General features: G+C 44.1%; 2 protein-coding genes and 1 non-coding gene across 4 annotated transcripts; 1 reads left to right on the forward strand and 2 right to left on the reverse strand.

Annotated features, from left to right (window-relative positions):
• Window positions 1-801: 801 nt before the first annotated feature.
• Window positions 802-9,170, forward strand: LOC117843712 (probable inactive histone-lysine N-methyltransferase SUVR2). Of its 2 annotated transcripts, XM_034724392.2 has the most exons (9): window positions 802-1,341; window positions 3,731-3,944; window positions 4,137-4,506; window positions 5,417-6,486; window positions 6,882-7,147; window positions 7,543-7,609; window positions 7,696-7,746; window positions 7,962-8,058; window positions 8,788-9,170. In XM_034724392.2, exons 2-9 carry the CDS (start codon window positions 3,732-3,734, stop codon window positions 8,817-8,819), a joined length of 2,166 nt encoding a protein of 721 aa, XP_034580283.1. In that variant the 5' UTR covers window positions 802-1,341; window position 3,731; the 3' UTR covers window positions 8,820-9,170. The 2 variants fall into 2 exon arrangements, with proteins under 2 accessions (XP_034580283.1, XP_072150209.1); XM_072294108.1 differs by having other exon boundaries at window positions 802-3,944.
• Window positions 9,171-9,644: 474 nt separating this feature from the next.
• On the reverse strand, window positions 9,645-9,715 carry TRNAG-GCC (transfer RNA glycine (anticodon GCC)). The gene has a single exon. It is a non-coding gene; the product is annotated as a tRNA-Gly (tRNA).
• Window positions 9,716-10,290: 575 nt separating this feature from the next.
• On the reverse strand, window positions 10,291-17,070 carry LOC117863027 (very-long-chain aldehyde decarbonylase GL1-4). Its single transcript, XM_034746600.2, has 10 exons — window positions 16,891-17,070; window positions 15,783-16,009; window positions 15,444-15,676; window positions 12,434-12,653; window positions 11,949-12,330; window positions 11,766-11,873; window positions 11,474-11,674; window positions 11,274-11,372; window positions 10,836-11,006; window positions 10,291-10,710 (listed from the first exon to the last, which is right to left on the reverse strand). Exons 1-10 carry the CDS (start codon window positions 16,948-16,950, stop codon window positions 10,549-10,551), a joined length of 1,863 nt encoding a protein of 620 aa, XP_034602491.1. The 5' UTR covers window positions 16,951-17,070; the 3' UTR covers window positions 10,291-10,548.
• Window positions 17,071-19,898: the final 2,828 nt, after the last annotated feature.

The following is a 19,898-nucleotide window of genomic DNA, read 5'->3' on the forward strand; positions in this document are numbered from 1 at the left end:
GATTTTTAGTGGGAGGAGACATGTCAGCTAATTGAATTCATCAATCTCAAAATTTGCCGATTCAACTCTTAAAAGTTCTTATAAAAGTAAGATGCGCGGATTTTTTCAGAAAAACAGCAAAAAATGTATCAAAATCCATGCTAACTTAACTGCTAACCGATGGATACGCATACTCCTACCTAGGCTAGTTTCGATGCAAGATTTCATCGTACTGCTACCAATGTTGCCATATCATCTTTTTAATGAAATGAAACTGTCACTCTCAATGCACAATTTCATAAATAGCTTGGAGCATTTAATGTTCGTACGGAGTTATGATCAAATGTGTCTTGCGATAAAGGCCTTGTTTAGTTCACCCCCAAATCCCAACTTTAGCACTATGCAAAAAGAAGATTCCCCATCACATCAAACTTGCGGTACATGCATGGAGTACTGAATGTAGACGAAATCAAAAACTAATTGCACAGTTTTGTTGTACTTTGCGAGACGAATCTTTTGAGCCTAATTAGTCAATATTTAGACAATAATTCACAAATATAAACGAAACGCTATAGTGTTGCTACAGTAATTTAGGCACTCCAAAGTTGGGCAACTAAACATGGGCAAAATTATAACATACTCAGTGCAAGTTTCATTGGATTTTATGGACTTGGTAACCGCTGGGTTTCATAGGATGAAACTCCCCTTCCCTATCTCCTTATAATTAGATTGCCAAGTCAACAAAACTGCTAATATGGCATAGGATTTAATGACATGAAACCTCCCATGAAATAGATTAGCTTTAGCAAAAAGTCAAAACAACGGTCCAACTTCAGGGACCTAGCCGCAAAATCTCTATCCCCGGGAATGCGGAAGACAGAGACAACCATCCACAGCGGCTGATATCGCGGTCCCCGCGGGATCAGCGCTCCAGCAGAACGGCGTTGCCTCTTTCGGCCCCTGTTCCTCTGTTTCGCGTCGCCTGGCCTTCCGTGATGCCACCTCCCGTCTGTTTGCCATCTGGCCACCGGGCACCGGCCACAGCGCCTACCCTTTTTCTCCCCATTTCACACGCGAACCTGCTCTCCCACGCCGCGGCTCCTGCCAAAGCCTCCCCACCCGCCTCCAACGTCTCTCCGTCCCGGAATCGCAGAGCCCCCCAAACCCTACGGCGGCCGCGATCGCGCCGCGGGGCGTCCCTCGTCGCGGGGAGGGAGTGGGGGGCCGTCCGTTTCCGGGGGGGCTCGCGAAGGAGGCGCGCGGCGCCGGCGGCGTGATCGGCGCCGCTGGACCGCGCGCGGGAGGAGCGCCGACCGTCACTGCCGCCTCGCCTTCGTCGCCTCCGGCGGCTCGCTTAGGAAGGTGCGGGGCTCGTGCGTGCTTTGTGTGCGTCTGCATTTTTGTCGCGTGCTGTTTGCGGTGCGGAACGGGCCGGGTTTTCTCGGTGGGGTTTTTCCGGGGAATTCGGACGCGTTCTGTTGCTTCGGCTACGGCTAGCCCGGGTTTTCCGATCCGTTTCGCCCGTCGGGGAAAGCGGGGGAGAGGCGGCGCGGTGATCCGGATCCCTCGCCTCGAGCTTCTCCCCTGAGGTGCTTTCGCGAGGGAAGTACGTGTGCCGTGTGCGTTGCCTTGTGGCTAGTAATGCTGAGTTCTATTCGCGGCTTTTCTGGGCTGTTTCCTCTGGTTTTACGAGTGACCTGTTGCTTTGTTGTGATGAGTTACGTTTTTGCTGAGTTTGTTCGTGGATTTGGTTCGTGGTGAGTATCTTTGAGAGTGGAACCTTGAAAACTCTCCAGGGGCATGTCCAAGGTTTGAAAATTTCTCGAGAAAATCAGACATGTACAATAGGTGGCTTTACACAAGCTTGCAAAATTTCAAGATCAAACTTAATCTCATTTTTGAGATATGGAAAATTGTCAGATAGCTATGTGAGTTGTGATGAAATAGATACACATAGCTATTTGTCAATTACCTATTATCTCAGGGGTTGAGTTTGATTCTAAAATTTTGCAAGCTTATGTAAGATCACTTATTCTATATGTTTTTTTTCTAGAATACGCAGGAGAGCTGCGCATCATTCAATTAAGAGGGAGGTAAATACGATGTTTGTACAACGCGGGCTGTTAACCGGGCACTCACACACGGTAGTGGAAATAGACAGAGATTACATCTGTTAAAAGGGGCGTCTACTAGCAGAATTTAAGACATAAAAGTCGCAGCGCTAGCTAACGATCAGGAGGCTTCCAACCAAAGGCTTAGTTTTTTAAAAGTCATTTTAAAAACCTCTTGATATGCTTTTGGAAGGATTTTCATGATTTCTTAAAATTTTATAACACAATCATGTTTACACCGTCCTCTTCTTATGTACTATATAAGTACATAGATCTCCTTCCATTATGAAAATATTATGGATATATACTGTTTTCAGAAAGCTTCTTTATGCGGCCATTTGGGTTTATTCGTTGTGGTGACATCTAAGGTTAATGTGCAATTGAGCGTAATATGTGCCATGCCGTTTCTTTCATTTGAGTTCAAATTGATTTGAAGCAATCGGATTGATCCAATGAGATATGGCATCATTCCTCTTGTTGGATAGGAAGAAAGACATCTAGGATATGTATATTTAGTGGAAAGTGGAAATAACACCAAATCTTTATCAAACCTGCATTCAATAGCCATACAGTTCAAAAAGTCCTGTAGTCAATTGCTCTCTAGTTTACTAGCGATTTCTTATGCAAAGCTTAAAATTATACATCGGGATATTTATAATTTGCAGAATTTTATCTAGAGATTGTTGTACGGCTTATTGTGTGTGGGTTGTGCTGCAATAGAGCACAACCATGTTTTTACATCTTTCTGTGGTGCATATGCTTTGTTGGGATCATTTTGAGTTTGTTGGGCTTGTGCATGCAATGACTAGTGGGTGTCCTGGTCTGTTTATTGTTGTAGCCATGAACCCCATGACAACAAATTTGTCATGTTTTTGTGAATTAAAAGAAAAGGATTCTACATACTTGTGTTGCTCCATCGTATATGATAGGATTCTTTGTTATACCTCGTAACCATGATGCATAAATAGGCTGATAGCTGAGGGATGAAGTTTAATCTGATACAAGATGGTATACATAATTTTGGAAAGCGTTTTTTGGCATAACATTAATGTTTAGTAGGAACAAGAACTGCAGTGTGATTAAAATTGAGAAGTCACCATAGATAGTATAAACATACTAAAAGAGTAATTTAAATTTTACTGCACATGGCATTTGGAGGCAACATTTACACCAGAATATTACCTTACAATATTGTGCATGTGGTACTACGATCTGTACATATCTAAAACTTCCCCGCAGCCAGGTTTTGGAAGGCTTCATCTTGTCAGTCAATTATTTTGTTCCATTCTTGAACATTTGGTTAGTTCCCTTGGATAATGATTTATATGGGACATACCAATTAGCTTCCATAGGTAACAAATGAGTATTGCAAGCATCAAATTCAGCAAGACTGAGTTGTCTCTTCCATCTTAAAATCTTGTTCTAACCCCTCTATAAATATCTAATGCTCAAACTATGGTTCATTTACCAAATGAAGCATGCTTGGTCCAAGATAATATAAGTTGATTATAGCTTATATCTTGCCTGCTTTTTGTTAACCACTGCAGCCTATCTTGCATTGCAAACAATTTTCATGTCGCGAACCATACCCTTTCCAATATGTTTTATATCATGTGTGATGCTTATTTCATTGCTAGTAGGATGGCAGCTCCAAACGCTTTGGCGGAAAGATTTAATGATGCGGTCAGATCCATGACCCGTATTGGTTTCCAAAAGGAAACTGTTGTGCGAGTGCTGAAAAAGCTACTGAAAACGTATGATGGCAACTGGGAGCATATAGAAGCTGATAACTACAATGCTCTAGCTGATGTTATAGCTGATGTTATAAGTGGTGCTGATGATCCAGATGCCAAAGTATGTTCGGTATTTTTATTCTTTGTTTTCTTGAGTGGCTTTGTTCTGTTTCACTAGTTAGGTATATAGTGTTTTTTTTTTGACAAAATAGTATTTTCACTTCTATCGAAATGCAATTATTGCACATATGATCCATTATTCCTCTAATTGGCTCATTACTTTACCATGTTTATGCCAAATTCATCGTTATAGAAGGAAGGGCAGAAAAAGCGATCTGAGAAGAAGAATCTGGATTTGGACCATCGCAACAAGAAGCTTAAGATTAAAGAGCACGGTCAGAAGCCTAAACCCAGTATTGATGGCAGTAGCAAGAGAGAGTCGGCTGAAATTCCACGTCAGCTAAAAGCAGAAGCCATCGAGGGGAAAATCATTGGAACCCAATTACAGAAGCAGTCTTCACAAATTGTTATGAAGGAACCAAAAGTGGAAATGAGTATTGCAGAGACTACAACAATTGGTGAAAGCAGCTCTGCTTTTGTACTTAAAAGTCAAGAATATCACACCTTTGAGACCCCACTCCCAGTTATGTGTCCTAAAGTTTTAGAGCCTAGCCGTCATAATGGTAAGTCTATCTTTAAAGAATTATTCCACATCTGCTTTATTAACAAACAGTACACTAGAGCATCCAACTTTCAGATTTTAGTGCTTTCATTTGTGGACTCCCACAGATGGCATTGGATCACCATGGTCTATCTGGATGTATGGACTTTGATGTTTCGCTTTCTCAAATACAGAGTTTTTTGAACCTCACTACTCCCTCCATCTTTCTTAGATATCGCTTTAGGAACATGTTTTTTGTTCCCAAACAGATGTTGTTTTCTGTTTTGTCTAAACAGTATTTCCCCAATGAACCCCTATTCAAAACTTTTAGGAATTGGAATTAGGATTGACTGAGTGGGTGGAGAGGTAAATAGGCGATAGAAAGAGGAACTGATCGTCACCTTTTTTTCTGTGTGCTTGGGGTACCATCTAGCATCTACATTGATCACATGAAATGGTATTGACAGATGCATCTTTGAATTACTTTTATAGCACTATCTGTTTATGGTGATAGAAATTAGCATCTTTTCCTTTTTGTTTGTAGGCTGAAAAACCATTAATGGCTTAAGAATACATGGAATAAAGTTTAGGGATCTTAGGGTATTATTTTTGCTAACTTCAGTGCTGTTATTTTCATATATTACTGACCTTGGTTTAAAGCTAGACAATTTGACAAAAAGCCCAGGCATACCTCCATGCTTATATAGTGGTATAAACTACAGTATCACGTGTTGCAAATTTGAAAATTTTGTTTGAACACTGGTCTAACTATTATAATGATGTTGATATGTGTTTCACATTCTGTTTTGTCTTGAGAATTTGCATCACCTTTTTGTGCTCTCCTTTCCATATGATTTTCCTGACTAGTCAATCTCGATACCTTTTAAGCTGTTACTAATGTCTTTTTCCTATGTTGCTACAATATTATGCAGGACATGAAGATGCTCACTTGATTTCTGGTGTTGAGCGTGCTGCTGATAAGAAGCTAAAAGGTGTTCTGGTTGCGCATGAAGGGCAGATGGCTAATGCCAGTAGCAGCCAAGCAATTGTAAGAAGCAGAGATTTTCCCACCAACTTTGAGGTACCATTGTCCAGCTCTGCACAAGGGCAACTATTATTCTCGTTCAACTCTTCCTTGGCAAATGGTTCTGATTTTCGTATGCCTGACATCGAGTCAGTATGCAAGGCAATGGAGGCTAGATGCCTCACGACATACAAGATTCTAGAACCCAATTTCTCTTTCATGAAACTTTTGGATGATACTTGCCAGTGTATTCTTGATTTGGGTTCTGGATCCAATGAGGCTAGAGAGAGAAGCATTGTTCAAATATTTCCTAAGCCTTCATTGCAGTCAAATCAAAATAGTTCCTCTTGCATGCCTCTTAGTAGACTCATGAGGCTTGGTGGTAGTGCTGCTTTTTCTGGAGGTCGCCAGAATAATTCTAGTAATATGCATGTTATTTGGAATCAGTTACCTACTAGTGTCAAGAGACAATACCATGATGTCAATGATATAACAAAAGGTGAAGAACGTGTGTGCATTCCAATAGTCAACGGAGTTGAAGAGGGGGTTCTTCCTCCTCCATTTCACTATATACCGCACAATACCACCTTAGAGAATGCCCATATCAACCTCTCACTTGCTAGAATTGGAGATGAAAACTGCTGTTCTGATTGTTTTGGGGATTGTTTAGCAGAGCCACTTCCTTGTGCGTGTGCAACAGAAACTGGAGGAGAGTTTGCTTATACAAGAGATGGCCTGCTTAAGGAAGAATTTCTAGATGCTTGTATCTCAGCGCGCCGAGAACCACTTAAGCATCCCCACTTCTACTGCACGAGTTGTCCTATTGAAAGAATGAAGATGGATATAAACTCAGAGAAACCTGATCCTTGTAAAGGGCACCCTATTAAGAAATTTATCAAGGAATGCTGGAGAAAATGTGGCTGCACCAGATACTGCGGAAACCGTGTTGTGCAGCGAGGCATAAGTTGGAATCTGCAGGCAAGTGAAGTAATTTAGTACCAATCAAGCTCATGATATTTCTATTTTCTGCCAGCAAAGATAAAATTAACATTAATTAGTGCAACTGACAAATATGATGGATAAAATTAACATTAATTAGTGTAACTGACAAATATGATGGACATACATGGTCCTTGCAGGAAGCTATTTTGTAGCATCTTTTTGTTACCTGAGTCCTGAGCATCAAATGCCTTTAATAACAAATATACAGAGGAACCATGTAAATTAAACTGAGGTGACATGTAATAACAAATTTTGCTAACACCTTTTGCCTTGAAATGACATGCTTTCTATGTTTACTCATTCACTAAGCAGCTAACTACAAATCACATACACATCTTTATAATCTTTCGTGTTCTTTATCATCATTTCAGGTGTTCTTAACCCCTGGAAAAAAGGGGTGGGGGCTGCGCCCTGCTGAAAAACTTCCTCGAGGTGCTTTTGTTTGTGAGTATGTTGGTGAAATATTGACAAACATTGAGCTATATGAGCGAAATAACCAACTGGCTGGTAAAGCAAAACATACATATCCTGTGCTACTGAATGCTGACTGGGGCACTGAAGGTGTGTTGAAGGATGAGGAAGCCCTCTGTCTAGATGGTACCTTTTATGGGAACGTGGCGAGGTTTATAAACCATAGGTAATATTTATTTTTGATTCATAATTAAGTGTCTGTTTAATCTGAAACACATACGATTCTTGTGAAGTTCTCTATGTTTCATGAATTGGTTGGTTCTATGTTCTGATAAGACTCTGTTTGTGCTTGTCTTTTTCATTTTTGTTTGTGCTTGTGTTACCTTTGTATGATCATTCTGTATACACATGCATGTAAAGTATATAGTAGATGAATGCTTATTTGGTTGTTGCTTGTATTATTTCCTGATGCTAGCACTTAAAAACAAAACATGCTAGTGATGGCCTGCTCTAATCTGGAAGCTAGCTAATATAGAAGTTGTTTGGAAACAGAGCTGCCATCATGATCTGTTGAACCAGTGCTATCTAGATGCTGAATTGGCATAATATTTTATGCTGCAGGTGCTTTGATGGTAACATCATTGATATTCCTGTTGAGATTGAGACGCCCGATCACCACTACTACCATGTATGTGCAATTGGACATTATTACAGACATTGTAACTTAAATCTGAATCGTTGTAACCTTATTTTTCTTGCAACCTGTTTACTCAGGTGGCATTCTTCACAACTAGGGAAGTAGATGCTTTCGAAGAACTGACATGGGTAGGTGGTGTTTCCTGCCATTATCTTTATCGAACCTCCATTGAATTGTAACAGATTTAACTAGTGAGTTAAGCATGGGATACGGAAGTGCCATCTTTCCAGAGGGGTGGGGGGTGGGGTGGGGGGGGGGGGGCGGGGTAGAATCTTGTTGCCTACATCATGGCCTACTTTCAGTCATCTACCTATGCAATAATCTGAGCACATTCCAACCGCAGGACTATGGAATTGATTTTGATGATGTCGACCATCCTGTCAAGGCATTCAAATGCCACTGTGGAAGTGAGTTTTGTCGGGACAAAAGTCGCTCCTCAAGTAAGTATCTGAAGGTTGCTATTATGATGCATTTAACAGTCCGTTAGGAGTTTAGGACAGTACCAAAAGAAGGTGTAGTTAGCACAAACACATTGTCTGCCACTCTGCCTATGTGTGCAAACATATTTCTCTGCAGGCAAATTACAGAATTAGTATGGCTGCACACATCAGTATCGGGACCCTTCATTGTATCTCATTTACTGTCTTGGTATTATGCTATTATACATTTTTCCTCTTCACATGCTTTTTTAGAGAAAAGAGAATATAATTTGAACCTTCAATATGATTATTACAGTTGTTCAGGTTAGGTTTAACATATACTCCCTCCGTCCCATGAAGAGGGCAATTCTAGGTTTTCTAGGACAGATTAGTGGTGGCGTGAAAAGACTCTTAATACCTTCATTTCTTGGCCACATGCAGTAAGTTTTGGCATGCAAATCAAATATGACCACTTAATTAGTCAGGTAGTTAGATCTATCCTTTAGGATTGCACTCTTTTGTGGGATTTTTTTTCAAAAGTTAGGATTGCACTTTTCATGGGACGGAATGACTGCTCAGTAAAGCGAATACCCAATCACGTTTGTGTCTGATTTGGTTAGGTCAGTAAAGCGTTCAAATTAGACTTAGCTTGCTACATCGATTCATTAGGTTAAATATGCGATTTACTGTTGATAATTTGTTACTTAAATTATATTCGATCTGACCGTAAAGGTTGCTATGCTGCCACAGGATCTAAAGCTAGAGCCCTGGTTTTGCGGTGAGCAGAGTATTCAAGAGACCGAAGGCAGTACAGGATTATGCCAGATGACGTCGTTGCTCTCCGTACCAACAAAAAGAATTAGGGTCTACTAGCTCTACTAGTCTAGGTTACTGATCCAGCAATCGTTCAGGAAATGGCATGCTGACCGACCAAGCTTACTCCATAGAAGTGTTTCTTTGGTGGTTAGTTCTTTGATTCTTTTTCTCGGCAAGGAGGTAGATGTAAGCAATTCTGGAATGTGGATTGTGTACTCTGACGGATCTGATTAGATAGCGTCATATATTCCTCTGAACTCTAGCCCTTTGGAGCATCCCTGCTTGGTACAATATTTATCTGCTTATTGCGGAATGCTCATGCGAAGTTCCCTGGCTGAGTTCCTTACTTGCATGATTGGGAACCTGGTCTACGTTCTTGGGAAGTTTGGTTGGAAACTGCGGAGGTAGGCTTGAGAGAGGGAAAAAGCAACTCGCGTCATGCAAACGATGCAGTCAAGCAGAGCAACTCGTATCTTCTCCCGTTCGCCCTCCCCGCGAAGCCAGTCGAATCTTGCTGTTTCGATCGTCTCTGTAGTCTGTATAAGCCACCACCCTCGCCGCTCCTGTGAATCCTGAGGCGACGCGAACTCGGCGTCTCGGCCTCAGACGTCGGCTCGTTCTCTTTCTGAACGGATCCCGTCTTCATCAGCAGGCATTAGCGACCTGACTGGAGCAGCGTGCGGAACGTGGCGCCCATGGTCGGCGACGGCGTCTGTTCGCAAAAAATCGTCAAGCCGGCGACGGCGAAGGAACTCGGAACAGCTCCAACAAGAAGGCCAAAAAAGAAAATGTGCACCAGCCGGGAATCGAACCCGGGTCTGTACCGTGGCAGGGTACTATTCTACCACTAGACCACTGGTGCTCGACGGTAAATTGCAACAAACAAATTATTTGTTCGTTATAATAACGAGAACAACCTTTGTGGCCGTGTCCCTTTTGCGGGTTTTGCCTGTTCGGCTGTTCCAGCGTCTGGCGGCAGTTGATAATCTCCGGCGATCTCTGGCGCCCGCCTCCCATGATCAAACCGACAAACCCGTTGCAATTCCCTCTCCCTCCACCTCCATGCATCTCTTTCGAGTTTCGAGGCCTTCGCGGCAATCTCCCTGGATTGCGTCGTGCCCTAGTTCTCCCAGTCCCCAATTGCGAAGAATAGGAACTCGTCTCCAAGCGCCACATGCAGCCATGCAGGGCAAATTACTCCGCTGATGCATCGAAATGGCCTCTTTTGGCGGATCACTGGAGCTTTCTTACAGATTTTTCCTGTGCCACGAAAGGGCACCAAAATTGATATGGATGGGTGAGGATGACCCATTTGGAAGTTGACCTGAAACATCGGCTTTTTCATCAGAGATTCAAGACTGCGTATCAAAACTCCCAGCCATTTTTCAGCAAGAGAATTCTGAAGTCTTCGTCCAGATAATTTTAAACTCAAGCATAAAAACCCAAACCGATATTTTTCTTAACTTCGCACACTGGCATCATACAAATAACAAATATGTAGTTACTAGTAAAGCTATCCGAATCAATGTTGGCATTCATATTGTGCCCTCCCTTATCTTCTACAAGATCGTAGTTGGTCTTTATATCAGGTAGAATTTGAACTACTAAACGCTGAAACATAGTTTCCCAGCATCGTCAAGTGCCATATAGAGCTGCATACATCCCCCAGCTACATAATCCAGGCTTCGAAATCTCTCAAGCTTTATTCAGAGGAACGAATCCGTGCCTTATAGCAGCTGACCATGCTTTCTCAGCGTCCATCATGGCATCCCCACACTCGTGCTTGGTCCATCCTTCGAGAGCGTGAAGTATTCCAGCAATGCGCCAAGCACTCATCACCTTTCTTGGCAGCCAATTCTGTAACATGAAGCAACCAGGGAATACTTAGAAGAAATTCATTATATTTATTTTTTATTTGCTCAAATTTGATAAAGCTGATAGCCGTAGTCTTTAACTCTTTGAGGACTACTTATCTTTCTTACCTCGCAGGCATGGACATTCTGCATAGTTTCCGGGATCTTCATTGCTGGGGTGCTCAAGTAAGTGCAATCCTTGCGAATTTTCTTGATGGGGAACTGTGAAATAGGAATGAATATAGCTCCTTCTGGTGCCATCTTCTGTTCTTTGTCATCAATGTTGTCCACTAGCCAAATCTGCAGCAGTTTAAGTAATTACCATCAGTATAAATTGATTTCCATGACAAAAGTATTTTCTTTGTTTAGTACTAGAAGAATCCACATAGGTATTGTGCTCCTGTCCTACTTGATAGGCTCCAACCAAGTTATTTCTACTATGATTTAAGTCTATAATTCTGTATTAACATTTCGTGCCAAAGGCTAAGTTAAATGCTTTCCTTTTTTAATTGGATGGTTGCATGTGTTAATTCTAAGGAAGTCACATTTTTTTAACGAAACTTTTACCTGAGGCATGTGGTTGCTGGAGTGTTTCAAATAGCTTGCTCTGCTATCTGCAATCTGTGACTTAAGCATATCATATTTGTTATTTGGATTCATGATCACCTGGTCCAAACAAATGTAGCGACCGTTTCAGAGAATTTTTCAGCGAAACTATAATGAAGTAGATACAGGACAACAAGATTTGCAGGATGATATAAACATACCTTGACGCCCTTCTCACATAATGCAAAAGCTGTGGCATAGGCTATCTTAGAAGGGCCTGCGTGAAGAAAAACTTGCTTTGCATCGTGAGGAATGCTTTTGAGCACCACGGCGGTTGCTAAGCCACTTCCATCGACAAGGCGAACTCTTAATTTCGGATACTTTTGTCTAAATAATTCACCACCACCATTGAGCTGTTTCGCCTGTACCCAGAAAGTAAAAGAAAATGCAGTACCGTGGTTAGCTTGTACTCATATAGTTTAGACCAAAGTTTTAAAAGTAAGAATTGCTTGCCTGGTTTAATAATCCTAGACTGAGAACTTTAACACCTCTTGCATCAGCATCTAGTATTGCCTTTTCAATTAAGTCGTTGATCGATTCTCTCTCCCAGTTAAGTCCATACTGCAAATAAACGAAAACAATTAGCTGGTTGCAAACCGTCAGATAAGAGGCGTGTGCAGAAGAGAAGTGGATTACCTGGAAGTTGTATCTTGGTACTGCCCATGTTTGCATCTTCAGCTTGTTTAGCTTGATTCTCTCAACCACAAACGCAGATGACCCATAAACCCATGCAAGCACCATTGACAGCCATGCCAAGGGCCACAGCGTCCACATATACCACATAGAGCTGTCAGATGGTTTGGATGCTATGGAGGCGAACCCAATCCGCAAATGATAGGCCGATTGCAAGTTGGTCATGTGCGTGAGATGAACGAGGTCAGGTGTTTCCTCTGTCCCCTTGAGCGAGCTCTCGTACAGCTGGTCAGATGACTTGTCCATAGTGTTGTAGATGTAGTCGTAGAACGGCATGAACAGGGAGTAGTTCGTGCGGAACTGCGTGTGGTGCAGGGAATGGAACCTGCAAGAAAAATCGTTATTGTTGTGGTTTAGTTTCTTCATGCAGGAGATCAGGTTTTGCTAATGTTTTGTTTGATTTGTGTCGCCGGATTAATTGCACTTACGACGGCGTGTACATGAGGTACTTGAGAGGAGGGAAGACTTGGAACATCCACTTGGGCACCAGCTCGAAGTTGCAGTGACCCATGTTGTTCATGAAGTCGATGTAGGCGATGTAGAGCACGATTCCCAGAACGGAGCCGTTCCCCATGTAAATCGTCGTCAGCATGGGGATGGCGAACAGGATGTAGTAGACGATGTGTTCAGCAAAGGGATGGATCACCGCTGTATTGTGTATGTGCATTAGTGCGGATCAAGAGCAACTTCCCACCTACATGCATGCTACAACTACAGGAGGAGTAAGTATGAACAAACAACTTACGCAGACATACTTTGGTTATCTGTAAAATAATCTCCCTCTCTCCCTCTCCCTTTCCCTCTCGTATTGACCATACCTTGTCAGTCTGTATTGACGATTAACTTTTATCCTGTACCTTTATATTTGAAATTTCTACATGTTTCAAATTTACCGGTGAATGGTAAGATCCAATATGGCCGGTTCCAGTGGATGTTTAGCTCCCACGGCGGATATTTAATACTAATTAAAGCAACTCCAGGAGTACCCTAAAAAATTCTTTCCCAAAATTATTTATTGGGGGTGCTCCTAAAAAAATTTCCCCTAAAAACATATCAATCTGCTAATAAATTGGCCCCAATATTTCAAAACAGGTCACGTCATTGTATTGGACCCATCAGAAGGGACGCGCGGGCGTGCGGGAATGAGGATTGGGGGAGGAATGTCAACGCTAAAATATACGCGGTGGAAGGTTGTTTTTTAGCGTCGCTAAAAAATTGGGGAAGATTTGGGTGGACTGTTGGATTTCGTTTTTTATGTTTTTCTCCCTAAAAAGGATATTGGGGTAAGATTAGCAGCCTTTTGGAGTTGCTCTTAGGAGTATTAAACATAGTCTAATTACAAAACTAATTACATAGATGGAGTCTAATTCGTGAGATGAATCTATTAAGCCTAATTAGTCCATGATTTGATGGTGCTATAGTAATCATTTATTAATAATGGATTAATTAACTTTAATAGATTCATATCGTAAATTAATCCATGGTTCTGTAATTAGTTGTATAATTAACTCATATTAGGGGGTGTTTGGGAGGAGGGGGCTAAATTTTAGCCCCTGTCACATCGAATGCTTGGACACTAATTAGGAGTATTAAACATAGACTAATTACAAAACTAATTACACAACCCCTAGGCTAAATCGCGAGACGAATCTATTAAGCCTAATTAGTCCATGATTTGACAATGTGGTGCTACAGTAACCATTCGTTAATGATGGATTACTTAGCCTTAATAGATTCGTCTCGCGATTTAGCCTAGTGCAATTAATTTTGTAATTAACTTATATTTAGTCCTCCTAATCAGTATCCGAACATCCGATGTGATAGGACTAAAGTTTAGCCCCTCCTCCAAACACCCCTGATGAATCGGAACATCCAAGTGTTTGGGAGGAGGGGGCTAAATTTTAGCTCCTATCATATTAAATGTTGGATATTGAGTATTAAACATAAACTAATTACAAAATTAATTACACAATCCCTAGGCTAAATTGCGAGACGAATCTATTAAGCCTAATTAGTCCATAATTTGATAATGTGGTGCTACAGTAACCATTCGCTAATGATGGATTAATTAGACTCAATAGATTCGTCTCATGATTTATCCTAGAGGTTCTGCTATTAGTTTTATAATTAACTCATATTTAATCCTCCTAGTTTGGATCCAACATCCGAATGTGACAGGCTGAAGTTTATCCGTCTCCCTAGCATCCCCAAAGTTTAGCACTAGTGATCCGGAGCAAGTCTCGTCAGTGACATCTGAAACACTGCACACTGCATGAGAGGTCGCTTTCCCTGAGCCAGTGTTTTTTCGGGCCCAATTATTGGGTCCATATTCCGAAGGGGTGCCTTAAATCCTAGCCGAAAACATACACATACGCCACTGCAGCAGCAATCACATGCGCCGTTTTTATTGCGCGCAGGTGCACGAACAGGGGTGGACCGGGCCGGGCAGGGCGCGGGCCCAGTCCGACCCACTGCATCACGGCGCTGCTCGCGTGCAGCAGAGCAGGCAGCCGCGTCAGAGTCTCGAAAGAGCCTGCACTTCTTCAGAGACCACACGTACCGTTTCAGACTACATGGTAGGGGGGTTGGGATCGCACTGTTCATGGATCAGGTAGCTTTGAATGACACGGTGACAGGGCACCGGACGTTTCTGGCTTTCGGTCTGAAACCTAATAATGGCTGAAACGCTCCGTGCATGCATGCTCCGGATGCAAGGCTCTTTATTTCGTGTGGTCATTTTTTTTTCTTTGTACATGTGAACTACTAGACATGGAGAGGCCAAGATTTTTCTTGAGTACTCCGTAAATCTGTAGCAGTGAACCGTACCCAGCAGAGGCCAGATCTGCATTTACACCTACTACAGTTCACCTTTCCTTTTTCTCCCATGGTAAATCTTGCATTTCACGTACCCTAGCTACATCGCCTACGCAGTGGACATTTCGGAGGTGTCTGGGAGGTTTCGTCCCGTCACATTGAATGTTTGACACTAATTAGAAGTATTAAACCTAGATTAATTATAAAACTAATCACACAACTCCTAGGCTAGATCACGAGACGAATCTATTAAGCCTAATTAGTCCATAATTTGACAATGTGGTGCTACAGTAACCATTCGCTAATGATGGATTAATTAGGCTCTATAGATTCGTCTCGTGATTTATCCTAGAGGTTCTGCTATTAGTTTTGTAATTAGCTCATATTTAGTCCTTCTAATTAGGATCCGAACATCCGATGTGTAATTAGGCTCAATAGATTCGTCTCGTGATTTATCCTAGGGGTTCTGCTATTAGTTTTGTAATTAGCTCATATTTAGTCCTTCTAATTAGGATCCGAACATCCGATGTGATAGAACTAAAGTTTAGCTCATGTCTCCCAAACACCCCCCGAATTCTTAGTAAACGGTGTGAAAGTAGACAACAATGTGGACGATGCACTTACAGGTGATGGGCTCGGTGACGATGGAGGAGTGGTGGTGCGAGTGGTAGCGCGAGTAGAGGAAGTGGTGGTGCAGCGCGCGGTGGAACCAGTAGTAGAGGAACTCCACGGGCCCGGCGTGCAGCAGCGCCATCGCCACGGCGCCGTCGGTCCTCCACGCCGGCATGTGCCTCGCGCTCGGGATCAGCAGGTACGCCACGTAGAACAGCAGCCCGTTCAGGATGATCTGGTCGTCCCTGCGCATATATGTATATATGTAATTATATATACGCCGATCCATCGAAAAGCTAGCTAGCCATGGTGATTGACGAAGACGAACCGAGCTAGTGGTAGTGTACTCACCAGCCGCGCTCGCGGTCGACCTGGTCGAAGTCGATGCCGCGGTCGACGATGCGGTGCTTGCTGCGCGCCGTCTGGTAGCGGGCGGCGCTGATCCAGATCTGGTTGTGGAGCATCCGGAGCAGCAGCGACGGCAGGATGAGCGCGAAGGCGAGGTCGAGCTCGCCCCAGCCGCCGGCGCCGGCCACCCGCCGCGCGCCGTGGACCACCACGGGGGCCATCACCACGTACTGCATGGCATGAGCGCGGGCGCCACGGCGGCGGCATCGTTACATCAATAAGACAACGACCATCAAACAGCAGCTGGTGTTATTGCTGCTGTCGTCGGATTCAGAACAGCTCGAGATCGCTAGCTTTGGCTTTGATGGCGAGAGGATCCGTGAGGACGGAGGACCACCGCGCGTGCCATTGGATTTGGGAGGGAAATATAATGATCATGATGAGAAGGTCTTTTTATTTTATTTTCTTGTTGAATTTCCCATTATTTAATTAACTATCTAGTGGCACGGCACAGTGCGTATCTGCTAGCTCATGCAAGTTGGCATGTTGCTTAGACGAAAATGGATACAGAAAAACCATGCGGAGTATATATGCACATTTATTTTATGTCACCTGCTGTTCAGGCATGTGACAAAACATGCCAAGGAGTAGATCGCAACAGCGTCCTAGCTAATAACAACATCAACACCTTCTAGGGAGAAAAAAAACAGTACTTGTTTAATTTTCTATAGAAAAAAGGACGAAAAATTGTTTAGACGATGAACATCAGTAGCTAGAATCTCGTATCGATCACAAAGTCACACGCATCATATCCTCCTCGCCGAAGCTCTAAGGCTTTACGACTATCACGCGCAAAGGGTCGTAAGCTTCGATTCTTTCTCCCCCCGGCTCCGATCCGGTCCTTTTTCTCTCTCTACCAAAACAAACTTTAATTTTTGATGGGAGCTACCAAAACCAACTACACTACACAATGGAATCCTCGAAGAACAAGCAAAGCCGGAGCACGGCCACGCTCCTCCGCGCTTTAACGGATCTCAAGGAAGCAAAACCAAGGAAGGAGACAAAGACGACGGAGAGTATGAACAACGGAGCATGACGAAGCCGTACGCACCTTGAAGTTGCCGAGCCTTTGCCATGGCCACTCGGTCAAAGGGCCCGGCCTGGTGGCCATGGCTAGTCGCCCCTTGCTCTTGCTCCTGTGGCCACCCAAAGCCAAAGGTACCCCGCCCCCAACGTAGCCCAGCTGCCCAGGTACTGCGCGTCGTCCCTCGCCAAGCGCTCTCTCTACCGTCTACCCCCTCTCCTCGCGTTTTATAACAGCGCTCAGAGCAGGCACCAGGCAGACATGAGACATATCGTGGCGACGTGGCGTGGCGCACGTCTGGGGGTGTTTGATTTCTAGACCCTCCTAAAATTCATATCACATCGAATATTTGAAGGCTAATTAGGAGGATTAAATATAAGCTAATTATAAAACTAATTACACAGATGGAGACTAATTCATGAGATAAATCTATTAAGCCTAATTAATCCATCATTAGCACATGTTTATTGTAGCATCACATTGTCAAATCATGAACTAATTAGGCTTAATAGATTCGTCTCACAAATTAATCTCCATCTGTGCAATTGATTTTGTAATTAGTCTCCATATGTGCGATTGATTTTTAATTAGGATCTAAATATTCGACGTGATAGAAATTTTACGAGGGACTCAAACACCCCCAGATGTCCCGCTCGCTCGCCGTGAGTTGTCAGCCTGCTCGCGTGGCCCCGCGCGTCCAGAGGCTGACCTCCGCAGCCTGCACCGTCGGGGGCGGGGGACCCTCCGGCAGCGGCTGGCTCGACGAATCGTGACACGGGCACACGGCACGTGCGGCCCCACCGTCGGGCGCTGCCCAGGCCACACATTCCGTCCGATCCGTCGCAGGCCGGCCGGCCTGCTGGCGCGCCGCGCATTGATGCGCGCCTGTGGCGACTGGCGAGCACAGCGGCCGGTCATCGACGGCCCTACCCTACAGCTAGCAGGCAGCAGCCACACCGGCACAGCCAGGCGCCCAGGCCCCGGCCGGCACCCGGCAGCCCGGCAGTGCTCACGGCCGCCCCATGTGTGTACGACGGCGTGTAGCGCGTACGATACGAGAGGCGAGACGACGCGCGGCGCGGCGCGCTCACGCGGCACGCGGGCGGGCGCAGCGGTCAATTAATGCAGCGGCTGCTGGCCAGGCCACGGCCCCCTCGATCCGGTGTGTGAAACAAACAATTGTAACGTAGCACAGTGATGACTGGATTTAGGTAGTTGGGTTGTTAAGTAGATAAGTATCAGGCTATTTGTAAATCTCAAGTTCTACTGTGATGTTTTGCTGCTGATTCAATAGTATTTTGGGAGAGAGAATAAGCTGCAAATACGGCTGATAGGTTGGCTGAAAAGGGCAGCCGAACACGCTAGAGCTACCTGTGTTATCTCAACAACCTGAATCCGATCATCATCTTCCTGTACGAGCCACGGCAGCGGCTATTGCTGCCCTGTATAAACATGCAGGCGTCGACCCTAGAGGGCACCGACGTTGCAACCAAAGCTGCGCTGTCGAGCCGGCCGGCCGGCCGGCGACGGTGACGGAGTTTTGGATCGTCTTCGTCCACGTCCCGTCCGTCCGCGCCGCCCCGTGTGGTGACGCACGGCTAGCTGCGGCCTGCGGAGTAACGTAGCGGCAGGCCGCTAGCAGGTACTCCGTAGCAAGCAAGTGCGTAGCCACAACAAAAACGTTCCGCTCCCGAGGCCCCGATTGCGTTCACGCATTCCGGCGTGCCGGGGGGCGTGAGCGGGCGTGGTTTGCATGCGTGCATGCGGCCGGGGCTAGCTGCCGCGTCTCGCGGGAACGAACGAACGAACCGCGCGGGCGGCTGCAACGGCAAAGCGGGTGGTGGCGGCGTCACCTGATCCGTGATGTCACGGGGATGATGGCTGCTGGAGAGGGAAGCGTGTCAGCTGAGACTGAGACGACAAGGTATGGGTATGGCTGGCCGTATATGGGTCTGACCGAGGCCCGGAACCGCTGAACCTCCTTTCGTATTCTTCTCTCCCAAGGAATATAAAACAGATGGTGTGTGGTTGGTTGGCAGTTTGCATCCTTCCTGGTATCGGAGAAAATGCGCGGGCACAAAATACATGTGTCCAGTTCAATCGTGCCTTCTTTTAAACGCGCGAGGCGGCACTGTACCGTATGGTATACACTGTTCAACGCCTGACCGTCTCTCGAGTTCTTGCACGTACTAGTGCCGTACTGGAAAGCTCCTCGCTTTCTCTTTTTTTTCCCCTCCCCGATACCCAAGGAAGTGCCGTACTGCTAATTGGAACAGTTTTGATTTTTTGTCCAAATTACTCCCCACAAAGTCCGAATAACCTATTAAACTGTTTCTTGGTTCACCCCACCTCTAAACTATACCATTTGCTTCAATTTATCTCCTAACATAATTTGTTTTTTTCTTCATGCACACAGATGGTGTTTTAAGTTAAAATTTTGGGAGATGATAGAAGACATTATAACATGTTAGAAAAATTTATCATGAATTTTTATTATTATTTTTGATAGGGCATGATATTTAATAATAAATAAATTCTTAGGATACAAAATTATAAAAAATAATAATGAAAAATTTATAATATATTTTTTATATATATTGTGGTGTCCACTGCCACGTTGCAAAATTTTAAATTGAAATTCAACTTACATATGGAGTGAAAAAAAGATAAATTATCTGAAGGGGTAAATTGAACTAAATAGCATAGTTTAGGGGTATATTGAACCAAAGAATACTTTAAGGGGTTATTTGAACTTTGGCTATATTTGAGGGTAGTAATTTGGACCTTTTTCTAGATATTATTATACATCTAGACATGAGGCACATCTAAGTGCATAGCAAACTCTATGAATCTAGAAAAAGTTAAAATAACCTATAATTTGGAAGATATTTCCTACAAGTCGACGGTGCCGGACGGAGCTAGCGGCGCTACACTCGAGTTGCGGAGCCTGGGTTTGATTTTGGCGCGGAGCCGCGATAGAGAAGATGACGAAAGAAGATGATGGCCAGCCAGCTCTACGTGCGTTTGGTTGGGCT

The sequence above is a fragment of the Setaria viridis genome, chromosome 1, assembly GCF_005286985.2.
Source record: "Setaria viridis chromosome 1, Setaria_viridis_v4.0, whole genome shotgun sequence".
NCBI lineage: Eukaryota > Viridiplantae > Streptophyta > Magnoliopsida > Poales > Poaceae > Setaria > Setaria viridis.

Coding starts and splice junctions, on each gene's coding strand:
- LOC117843712 (XM_072294108.1), top strand. CDS start 3,690: ATGTTTTATATCATGTGTGATGCTTATTTCATTGCTAGTAGGATGGCA. Junction 4,507..5,416: donor AGAGCCTAGCCGTCATAATG/GTAAGTCTATCT, acceptor AATATTATGCAG/GACATGAAGATGCTCACTTG. Junction 8,059..8,787: donor GGACAAAAGTCGCTCCTCAA/GTAAGTATCTGA, acceptor ATGCTGCCACAG/GATCTAAAGCTAGAGCCCTG.
- LOC117863027 (XM_034746600.2), bottom strand. CDS start 16,950: ATGGCCACCAGGCCGGGCCCTTTGACCGAGTGGCCATGGCAAAGGCTC. Junction 15,677..15,782: donor GTCGACCGCGAGCGCGGCTG/GTGAGTACACTA, acceptor ATATATGCGCAG/GGACGACCAGATCATCCTGA. Junction 11,675..11,765: donor GTCTAGGATTATTAAACCAG/GCAAGCAATTCT, acceptor TTCTGGGTACAG/GCGAAACAGCTCAATGGTGG.